This window comes from Pagrus pagrus, assembly GCF_965226575.1.
Source record: "Pagrus pagrus genome assembly, chromosome: 3".
NCBI classification, from domain to species: domain Eukaryota; kingdom Metazoa; phylum Chordata; class Actinopteri; order Spariformes; family Sparidae; genus Pagrus; species Pagrus pagrus.
The window spans coordinates 20645144-20656853 of record NC_140187.1 but is presented as its reverse complement, the minus strand read 5'-3'; the positions used below and the strand labels follow the sequence as shown (position 1 = coordinate 20656853).

Sequence of the window (11710 nt, the reverse complement as noted above, 5' to 3'; positions counted from 1 at the left end):
TGTTGTATGTATTTTAACTACTCACTATACGATCAGGTCGTTTAATGTGCAACATTTATCTCCCAAATGTTTAATGTTTAAAATAGACCTAGTGGAGAAAGTACATAATTTGCCTCTTTAATGAGCTCAAGTATGGAAATAGTGAAGTGAAATACAAGTAAGTTAGAAGTGTAGTTAAGTACATTATTATTTTAATAAGTTAAGACTGATACTGTTAGATGAAACTACACCAGGCTGCTTTTAGTTGCAAGTTCACATGTTATATTGAACTGACACAGAGCTTTGTTTTATTATTTACTGTGTAATGAGAGGGTCTGTGAACCCCAAGAGAGCAATGTTGTTTGTGACTATTTTGCTTTTGATTAGATAGATAGATAAATGACTCCAATAGAAACTGTAACCCAGCCACAGTTAATACATGTCAAAAAAAGTGCTTGGGGAATATAGCCATAAATAAGCAAAAGCTTTTTAATACTTTGTGAAACTCTATCTGGACTCGTCCTGGAAATGTGAGGCATTTCCCCAGTGGATCATATATATTTAACAGCAAAGCCTCAAATCTTCTTTAACAGCCACGTTTGTTTTGCTCCCTGCAGGACGAAACTCCACCTAATGATTTCTTTCGTGTCAAAACAGCCGCACGGCGGGTGATGATGTGCCACTGTGCCTTATATTAAATGGAAATGCTGCAGTTCAGTCAACTCTAATATCTGTCTCAGCTCGCTCAGTTGAGGACGTCGTGACACATAATAGTCCCTCCTGTAAGTGTATGGCTTTAGGAAGGACTTGTTTATGTCTAAAGACACACAGAGGACTGTCTGCTGTAAACTGAGCTCTCTATTTGCCCTTCTCTAACTTTAGTTATAAAAGTTTTCTGAGGATACTGCAGACTAAAAGGGTGTGAGTGGGTTTTCAGTCGTGCTTTTTCCATATTGAATTAAATTCTCTGTTTATTTGTATTTCTATGCTGGACACAAAAACATTTTGCTGTCTTGACATAAAACTGACATGAATTCTTATTTATTTTTTAGTACAAATAAATTTAGTAAAACTGAGTCAAAGCAACATAAAAACGATCCTGTTGGACAGAAATACATTCCAGTCAGACGTGGGTCATGTGACACATTTATTTTGTGTCTGGTAGACTCAAAACTGTCATGTTACTATATTGTACTGACCTAAAAGTTTTGAGTGCCAGCTGGTTCCAAATATTTTTTTAAGATGAGAGAGCCAGTCGGGGTAGTGACATGTGCATCATGTCAACATCTCATATGACGATTAGATGAGTGAGTACAGATTTTAACTGAAATGTAAATGTCCATTTTGGCATTTAATAAATTAAATATGTATTATAATGGAGAATGATATGAATTGCAGTATCATAATAATAACATCTGAGTATCAAAGTTTTACTGATGCAGAATGACATTTAAAACAAGTATCTGCCAGTGACATCAGTGGTTTAATTGAGTGAGATTTTTGCATCATCACGTTAATTTCTTTGATGTTACAAAAACCCAATCTGTACATATCAAGAGTGTAAACTTTGTTTTTAAGACACATTCGAGATCCAACAAAACACAACGTTTTCCTTTGAGATCAACAAAGTCTTTATTACAAAAGATGACTTGTACTTTAAGGGTATATTTTAAGCAATTGTGTCACGTCTTAAAGTTTTATTGGTCTTTTTAACGTCTGATCCATCAAGTGAAGAGAAGGAGCACATCGTCATTTTCACCATCAAAATCTCTTATGGAGTCAACTTCAAATCAAACTTAATAACACTAATTTATTCCTTAGAAAGCAAAACAAAAACAGTTCAACAACGTTTCATAACATTGGTCATGGTGGTAAAAAAAATGGTTCACAGCTTTAAGATTCAAAGCTTTTTTCAGAATCTTTACTTTTTTATCATTTTTCATGTTTTCACAGTCTCTGTCTCTGAAGATTCAGATAAAATTGCCTTCTTCTCCCTTTGTCCAAATCTGAGAAATATTTCTAATTGTCCACTCTGAGTTCAGGGAGAATCTGCGATCAAAATCAAAAAGAGACTAGAAGTTTACGGCAGTGTTAATGTGACAGATCAGGAAAATCCCAATCAAACACTTTGACTTCTTCCTTAATCATGGTGAGTGTTTATGTCTGTGTAACCCAGCCTCATACAGTGGTCACCCTCATGACCACCTCTTGGTTGGCATGGCGCAGGTTGTTGGGTCTTAACTGGCTGAGGATGTGCAAAATAGTATAGCCACAGTGGTGGTTGAGAATAGTCCTAACGTGTCGACTCGTCCTCCGCCCGCTGTCTGTGTTAGAAGAGTTCCTCTCTACGCGACCTTTACTGCTGGAACCGATGGGGTCATCTAAGTCCTTTGCTTTCTCATAATTCAGCACTTTCCACTTCTGGTTCACCGCCTGCCAGCGCTTAAAGATCCGGTAAACAGACGATCCTTCATGGATTATAAGGCCTGGGCATAAAAGGATAAAGGGTGGGGGAGTTTGGGGGCAAGAAAACCGGGTTACATATAGACAAACAGTTGTTTGTTCATTAAGAATCAGGTTGTACTCAAATGTACAGAGTTGATGGGAACTATACGTTCTCGAAAATAAAAGGATTAATTACACTGGACATGTTTGTGGGTGTTTTGGACTGATGTTTGGTAAGAAACACGTGTTGAGGAAAATCCCTTCATGTGAAAAAGGAGGCATAGACATACCACGACAAATATACTCATGTAAGACAAATAACAAATTGTTTCTGTGAAATTATAATAAAGTGTTTGTTTAACCAAAAAACAAAAAACAAAACCTTATTTCTTTGAGGGTCGTTGTAACTGATAATAATAATAAAAAGCGTGAAAACATTATATTCTAGGATGGCTATCGTACCATGAAAAAAGCTCATACTGCTGCAACCCTGTGCCAGGGACACTGATGTGTTGATGTTGGTCCGTCTGTCCTTCTGTTGGCCGATCAACATTACTTTTGACTGAAACATCTCAACAACTGTTGGATGGACTGCCATGAAGTGTAGACATTCATGGTTCCCAGAGGACGAATCCAAACACATTTATCACCTCACTGTTCTTCTACAGCCCTGGCAGCACACTGACATTTTTTGCTTTCAGTTTAATCTCATTACAACTATTAAACAGTCCTGAAATTTGGTCAAATGATGAAATGATGAAGCAAGATGACTTTTCCTCTGGCGCCACCATGAGGTTCAAATGTCTGTTGAGTGTATGCTATGAAGTGACGACCACCTCAGGACGAAACGTCCCTGACGGAAATTTTTGGGTTTGTGACCAAATAACAGTCCCATCAGCTTCAGTTGTACTTTGTGTTTAGTGCTAATTACTGTAGCACGATAACATTCATTCATTCATTATCCGTAAGCCTGCTTAACTTTGCAGGATCACTGTGAGCATGTTAGCATCATGAAATTAGCATTTAGCTCAAAGTAGTGCTGTGCCTAAGTGAAGCCTCACAGAGTCATTAGCGAGGCTGTAGACTATCAGTCTTGTTAATAAGGTGAATAAAAGATGTGTTAATAGAAAGTGGGATTGGCAACACATCATTTACAGGGTCCTTCCCTATGTAATTTCCTCTGATTAACTGTGTACTTTGGTGCTAATTAGAGCGAAAACAGGAATTTTCTTGAAAGGACTCTTCTATCTGAACCCAAGTAAATATTAATTAATTGTTAATTTATTATTGAAAACATTATTCATCATATACGTTTAATTATATGCTGACTTTTGCATGCTCAGCTCACCTATTATGCACCAATGATACTAATTATGACTAAAATACTCTCTAGATTGCAATCAATTGGAATTAATTAAGGGATATTGTATATCACAAACACTGTTTCTAGATTCCTGATAAATAGCACCAAATCATAATGTGTCTCTGGAGATTTTGAGCCAATTATGGACATGCAAAATAAAGTGCCAGTGTCTCACCTATACAAACTATGTCCATGAAGCCGTACATGCCGTAGCAGATCTGGAAGAGGAGGTCCTGTCGCTGCCACTTGGCTGAAGGGCTGAGAGAGGACCACACCAACCAGGAGATACTGGCGATGAGGAACAAAGAGCCCAGGATAATGGCTGCAATCTGCACCCTCTCAATCACAGTCAGGGAGATGGCCTGCCACTAGAAAAGACAGAGAAATGGGCTGAAACCCTGTAAACTGCACAATGCTTCTTGATTACGTGGTATTGTTACACAAAAATGTACCTCTATAGAGCAGTGCACATTCAAATTACCATGTTTCATCTCAACATGTTTTCACAAGCGTCACAGTGTAATCAGTGGGTTTCACAGGGAATGACAGTATTTCCATTATGCTGCTGTGAAACTGAAGTGAGAATAGTAAATAATGAACTTCTTCTCTCACACACTTCTCTTTGCCTATCTGTGGCAGCACGACATTGTAAAAGAAACGCATTGCAATTATTTTGACAGATATTGCAATTATGATGATTCATGGTTAGTAGGAATGACAATTTTTGCATCACAATTTTCATTTTCACTGAAAAAAAATAATTAAAATAATGACTGTGTGACATTTAATGGGGTCTGTACCAAAGAATCATATTTTCTTACATCTGGAGAATGAGATCTGTAGATCAGAGCATCTCTGCTGCTCTACAGTACTTCATTATAATGTGTATTTGTCACACATTTTACCTTTATTAAAAAAGGTTTTTGCAATTTGGATATTGCATCACAATTTTGACAATATATTGATTAATTGTGCAGCCTTTATAAATTGCACGAACATGTATGGATTAAGTTGTAAACATTTTATTTTTTGTCTTAAAAATCTAGAGAATCAAGCAGCGTTAAAGTAAAGTCAGCTGCTTGTTGAGATGAATGAAACAATAAAGAAAGGACAATAAATAGACAATAAAAACCGATGACAAAGTAAATTAAATTTCTTAAATGAATTACGTTGTTTCTTTAATACTGTATCACTTAAATTCTCCAAAATAATCAATTCATAATGTTCATTCAGAGACGCAGTGATTGTTTTGTAAATGAGGGAACAAGTGCTTCATCTGATAACATCTCTGTTCCAGCATTCAGAGGCTGGGATCGTTTGCTGACGCTGTCTGTTCTCCTCTCGTCCATGTGCCACACACTTTGGTTAAATCACGCGCCAGCTCTTTGAAATGTTCACCGTCTCATGAATGTGGTCTTGGCATCTTCCTCTAAGTCCTCTTCAATTTCTTCTTCTCTTTTGTCCCTAAAAACAGTATAAATAGCTCTGTGGAAAGTGAGATGGGCCACTCGCTCTTCATCTGCCAACAGTCGTGAAAATAATGAGGTTTATTCATGGAATCAGTGTCGACGGGACAATTTCAGTCCCAAATGTCTCAGTGTTGTTAGTGGTGGGCATGTAAACTCTGCACAGCTTCTTCCTTATGTCTTTACATTTGCCTTAAGATCCTGGACCGCTAATGTGATCCTTTTCTTCCAATAACTCACTTGCTTAAATCTGGAAACTAAAAGTAGCAGTGCAGTAGTGTGTGTAGGCCTTTAACCGTTTAAACTACAGTGTTGTACCTGCAGTGGGTTCTTGGTGCTGATGGCCAGGACCTGGTACTTGAAGTAGCAGATCTCACAGCTCCAGGAGCCTCTCTCACTGATCCAGCGGATAAGGCAGGACTGGTGGGTACAGCGCACAGAGCCTGCACAGCGACACGGGCTCAACAGCTCCCCCTGCAGGGCACAAAGAGCAGCTGCATGGGACGCATTCACAGAGGACGCTGGATGTTAAGAACTGTGATTGAGTCTGCCTGTCACATGATTTGATTTGATGACGGTGAAAACTAAAGACAAAGATCTTTATCATGAACAGGTCAACATGGAAATCTGCAGCCAAAACAAAGTTGCACTGAAATTCTATCTGCTGAAGGTTTAAGGTGATTGTATCCATGGTTGTTTCTGCCGTGAAGCTGGAAAGGGATTTAAAAAATACTACACTATTACTTATAATCACTATGAAACTATACTAATACTACATGCATGTAACAACAATTAAAAAAATTCAACTGAGGAAAAAAAATTCCACTCCAAAAGATTAATTTGGGTCAAATTTGGTGCATTTTCGAGATGAACCTGGTGACAAATCAAGATTAAAGTATCAAAAGTATTAACTGATGAATGTTAATCTCTTTTTTTTCTTGTTTTCCAACTAATTTGGATAATCAGTTAATGTGACATTGCCAGTCATTGTGCAATCCTGCCTCCAGTGTTGATTAGTAGCTGAATGATAATTATGTGTAAAATAATAATGACAAACTGCAAATGATGATGAAAGGGTACGTCACAAGTGCAACAACACGACACAATGGTTTTATCACCTACAGTATGAACAGCTCACTCTCATTTACTATTGATGGCTTTATTCATGGTTCCTTTGGATTAATTGGAAAAACCCGAGCTGCATTTTGCCTCAACTGAGATGGCGTGATATCGGCCTTCTCCATCGGGTATATTTAATTTAATTTATTCAATTACGTGATAAAATTAACACTAAAAGCAGACCGCAAGCAATTGTGGCCTGCTTGGTGCACTAAGATAGAGCATATGAACAAAAGAAAAAAGAATTATTTCAATTTCTTCATCATTGATAAATGTCATCATCATTCAACCTCACGGCATTGAATTGTCTCCATCTCATATTTCTTCTCAGTTCTTTAGTCCCTTCATGACTGCATGAAGAAGGTTTTCACAATTGTAATAACTCTGAGTAGCACTTGGCTCACGCAATCGCCACATTTCAGTCCAGATGAACATTTTGGATGAGATTTCTGGAGCAACGATCGGCTCCCAACTTGTCACACTTGCAGAGTTAACTGGAGTCAGTGCAAGCCAGAAAGCCTGTCACTGATCCAAACATTTATTCTTTTATTAGAGCTAATTAGGATGTAAAAGCGAGCAGTTTGTCGTTGTGAAGATATTTCAAGAATCACGTACTATACAGTTATGTGCTGACTTGAAGGAAAATTTCAGTGGTTGCTATGTTCACTGTCAAAGGAGACACACGTCTTTAGATCCTGAGCTGCAGCCTCTCAAAACATGAATGGAAATGTGATAAAGGGATATTATACTGTTTACTTTTCACTGCCTGCTGCTCAACGCCTTCTTTTCGATAAAGTTTTCTTCTCTCGTGTCACTTTGCTGTAGCCTCAAATGAAATCACAGGACATCTGGCGCTGGCTTGTGTTGTCAGTGTGAGAGTCCCCAAGGCCCTCGGACTGACAACGCTCTCGCACATCTCACTTTATTTCCTGTCTGACTCTAGGTGATGTGCTTGGTCTTTAATTAGTTGGATATCTGGAGGTGAAACCAAAACTTTGTGAGACCTCCAGCAAAGTCTGACTCCTCAAGGTTGATCGCGTCCACTGGATTTGACATGCTCACGTCCACATCCTGGACTAAGGACTCAAATAAACATTTTTAAAAACTTCTTGTGGGTAGAAGATATCTGAGCTGTATTTTCTGTGACCTTGCTGCAGCCTGAAGGATCGAACTCAGGTTTGATCCCTGCATTAACGGTTCAGTCTCTCGGCAAGTTATTGAACTCTTGCTGCTTCACTCACTCAAATCCCTCAGAATGATAATGAGTAAAACTGTCTTTTATGTGGAGGAACTGTTCACTGACACTTTAAATCCTAATTGTGTGCATCAGATGGACTCCACTGGTTCAAATAGTAAACACAAAGCTCCTCCTGCGTCTCTCCAGCCTGTTCTCTACTGATGTCCTTCGTCTGCCCACTGCTATTTTCAGATCACTGTTGATAGATGGACTCCTGTTTTTAGTCTAAGCCAGTCTGGATGTTTACTTTGCATCTGAGCAGACTTGATGCAGCTGACAGATATTTGAAACAGTTTGGTGTTGATGTGTAATGACTCACATCCTCATCATGGGTTTTTAATTCAATCATTTGTTTCCCTTATTAAATCAACTGAAAGGGCACGCCGATGATTTTAACAACTATCTGTAACTGTAATGAGCACTGCTCACCCTGTGAGATCAATTGTACAGTGTCTTCTGTAATAACCCCGATGGTGTCATAGTGATGTCATCAGGGTTATCAGTTTGAGCTCGGAGACTAAACATTTACAACATTCATCAAACAAAAGTTGTCATCGACAAAGCAGGGTAATCCAGGGAAATAGGATTTTGAACATTTCTGACCTCCTACTGGAGGCTGTTGAGTTGCATTATGGGAAATGTAGGATCCATGCATAGGATTTTCAGGGTTCACACTAGGGACTAAAAATCAGGATATCTCCTAAATTTTCAGGAGAGAGAGTTGCTTCTGCTGGTGCCGACCTCAACCTTTTTAACTTTCAAGATCTTTTACTTGCATAATAATATATAAAACACTGAAAACCAAAAAGCTCAATGAGTCTCCTTTAATCCTGCACTGGATCTAAACTGTGACAGGCTGGCACCGAGTCTTCGTTTGAGGACATCATGAACTAAAATCGTACAAAATATTCTAAAACAGACAAACTTCTGGATAAATATTTGCCTTTTTATATCTTGACCTTTTTCTGAGCATTGCCTCCTGGGTTTGTTTTCCTGAAACTACATATTGTAGTGTTTTATTTTTCATGACAGCAGGCGTTTCTGTGGATCCACGTGCTCAGACAGCAGTGGAGGAGTGAACCTGATGACCTGCCTGCCTTCAACAGACTTCCCTCAGCTCAGCACCACGTGGTCTGAAGCCCCAGGAGCCACGGAGCACCTGCGCTGCTGAGGTGCCAACAGGAACCTGGACTCATGGGTACCAGGGTCCAACTGAGTACAGCTCGCCCCTTATTAAAGGAAACCTGTGTTATTGAACTTTACCTTCTCGGGCCCCTGGAAGCAGATCCGGCACTGCGGTGATCGAGTCCCGCTCTCTGACAGACTCGGGAGGGACGCTGCGTCCAGGCCTCCTTCCTTGTTGTCTTTGGCCTCATCTTCATTGTTCTCAAAGGCCAGGCTGCGTGGCCGCGGGTCAGAGCCGTAATATTCCTCCTCATCGTCCCGGTGGGAGCAGCTGAGAGGCGGCCACCCACAGCCCCGTATGGCGAGCCCTCTCATCCTGGTCTGGGTGTCCGGGTCCGTGCCTGTGTCCGTCCTCCTGCTGCTGGATCCAGAGCGCATCAGGAACAACACTTTGAGTTCATTGAAAACCATCCGGATCCGATACTTAAACATTCTTCAGCAGCTTTACTACACAGGCACAAACAAAGCAGCCTTCAGCTTGACTGTGACACGTCCATCATCACCATCATCATTATTATTATTCCTTATTATTATTAGGATTATTATTAATTATTGCATCTGAACCATTTGATTCAAGTAGACAAGTCACATCCTAAGAAATAAAATACAGATCTCGGTCAAAAAAGCATGCGGACAACATGATAGGCTATTAGATCAGCCCATAGCTCTTTGCATATCCTGTTGTTATAGCATGTGCACCGCGATCCAGCCAATAGGGAGGGATTATTTCTCATGGACAGAGGCGTTTTCTTTCGGGATTCAATGGAGGCTGAAAGCCACGAACACCGAGGCTCAAACATTAAAGTCAGAGGGGTCCAGCAGCATCCTCCCATGCCTTCATCCTCAGCCCGGCTCGTTTACTTGCGTCCCCCGCGGATCCCTCGGGTCCTCCCGGCGCTTCAGCTCGGCAGGAGCTGTCCAACAAAACGCGGCGGAGAAGCTGCGAGGATGATGTTAAATCCTATTAACAACTAAGTTAAAGCCGATTTATATCCGAGTTTCTCGTTTCCCTTCGGGGGGTGGTGTAATTACACGAGGTGACACGCGTGCATCCTTTGTTGTCTCGCAGTGGCATCCATCAATTCACCAGTTTCATCCTCTTCTTCTTCTTCTACTTCGCTGTTGCCTTTTCTCTCTCTCTCTTTTTTTTGCTTTTGTGGCTGGTTGATGGAGCAGGTTTCGTCCCACACCTCGACCCACTTACAAAGTTACAATCCGGCGGCGTCGCATCTTAAGAGATGGATGCGAGACAGATACAATCTGCTGAGCAGTAAAGAAGGATCCATTACGCGGCAACTTGCAATGGCAGTTCTCCTCTTTCCCCCAAACATCTCTGCGCCACAGATCAGGAGGAGCGAAGAGGAGGAGAGAGATGGATTCCTGCACAAACACCAAACGAGCCGACGGCGGGCTGCAACCGGCCCTTCCGGGTTGTTAAAGACACATGCTCATCATCATCATCATCCTCAGCATCATCACACTTTCACCAAATTAAATCGAGGCCTGGTGCCACTTCACAAGGCGAGCTGCAGCCATGAGTCCAGCAGCTTCACCGCCGTGTTAAAACTTCATCTTCAGGCGCCTCAGGTCAAAAACATCAAACTTCTTCCTCCGAGCAGTTAAAAACATCCTCCCTCCAGCTGCTGAGGAGAGCAGAGATGAGCTTCATCCACAGAGGCTGCTGCTGTCCAAGGTGCTGATATTCACGTGACGTGCAGGACACGTGCTCATAGTCATAGGCTGATGGAGGGAAGAAAAACAATTAGTGCGTGTGTCCTTCACCATCTCATGCATGGTGTCCAAAGCTCTTATAAAACACAACAAAGACAGTTAGAGACAGATTCAATACATCCACCACTCAATGAATCACAACACTGTCCGTCACATACTTGTCTCAGAGGAGACTGTCTGCTGTCTTTTATTGGACAAACTGGAGCCGTCCTGTCATCACAAAGAGAAGCACTGTAGTTGTGGACACATTCTTTGCCCAGCACCAGTGTTTTTTACCTGTTCCTGTCCTCCTCATTATAAATCTGCCAGTGGGGCAGATTTTTTATTTTATTTAAATGTGCTTATGCTCTGGTTAGGCTTAGGCACAAAAAATGTTTCGTTAAGGTTAGGAAAACATCAGCGTCTGGCTTAAAATACCTGAAGTGGTCGCCACAAGCACGGCTGGTAACGTCCTGAGGTCTCCTTAAAAACACCGGGCTTTGTCAGCACTAACACCACTACAGATTGCCCGAGTTTCTGTCAAAATATCCTTTTTTTGGCGCCACAAACGCGGCTGGAAATTGTATCGAGTTCTCCTTGAAATATCAAGCAGTTCACTGAACTGTGGTCACTGTCTTGGCAGCTTTGTCGCCTGTAGCTCCAGCACCCTAACCTCCACCTCCACCTCCTGTCAGTTAATAAACATGCAACGTGAACCTGATATGACACGTTTTGTACAGCTGTCAACATGCTCCGTTGCGTGTGACAAACTTGGACGTGTCGGTGCAGAAACCTTAACTGCTCACATTTTATCTTCGCGACTGGGCTGCATTTTGCACACGAGTGATTCATGTAGACAGTAATAACTTTAATGTGTTGCATATCTGTAAAGTAATGTATAGCTGTACTTAGTTATGGTAATACAATGATTTGTTTGATTAAAGGGCAAGCAGTTTTACTAAAGCCAGCTGAGCACCAGTCAGATGATATACCTATACAGAGGTATATAATCATGGTTATGGCTGCACATTGTTCATTTCTAGTCTCGATCACTGCGCAACGTACAGTGAAACAAGAAAAGGTAAAAACAAAAAAGAAAGTGATTTCCAGACCACAGTCTGAAACCACAGTGAAGATCGACGCATCACTGAACAATTTACAGAAAGTAAAGTTCAAATAAAAAGAAGTCTAAAATGGAATGATCTA

The 11710-nt window shown here is 40.8% G+C and overlaps 1 protein-coding gene across 1 annotated transcript; it reads right to left on the bottom strand.

Annotated features, from left to right (window-relative positions):
• Nucleotides 1-1592: 1592 nt before the first annotated feature.
• LOC311254292 (E3 ubiquitin-protein ligase MARCHF9-like) lies at nucleotides 1593-10498 on the bottom strand. Its single transcript, XM_084347992.1, has 4 exons — nucleotides 8873-10498; nucleotides 5572-5727; nucleotides 3963-4155; nucleotides 1593-2465 (listed from the first exon to the last, which is right to left on the bottom strand). Exons 1-4 carry the CDS (start codon nucleotides 9224-9226, stop codon nucleotides 2158-2160), a joined length of 1011 nt encoding a protein of 336 aa, XP_084204118.1. The 5' UTR covers nucleotides 9227-10498; the 3' UTR covers nucleotides 1593-2157.
• Nucleotides 10499-11710: the final 1212 nt, after the last annotated feature.

What these genes read in the sequence shown, in the direction of transcription:
- LOC311254292 (XM_084347992.1), bottom strand. Translation starts at nt 9,226, where the DNA reads ATGTTTAAGTATCGGATCCGGATGGTTTTCAATGAACTCAAAGTGTTG. An exon ending in GCTTCCAGGGGCCCGAGAAG is followed by an intron (nt 5,728 to 8,872) that starts GTAAAGTTCAAT and finishes TGTGCCCTGCAG; the next exon opens with GGGGAGCTGTTGAGCCCGTG. An exon ending in GCACCAAGAACCCACTGCAG is followed by an intron (nt 4,156 to 5,571) that starts GTACAACACTGT and finishes TGTCTTTTCTAG; the next exon opens with TGGCAGGCCATCTCCCTGAC.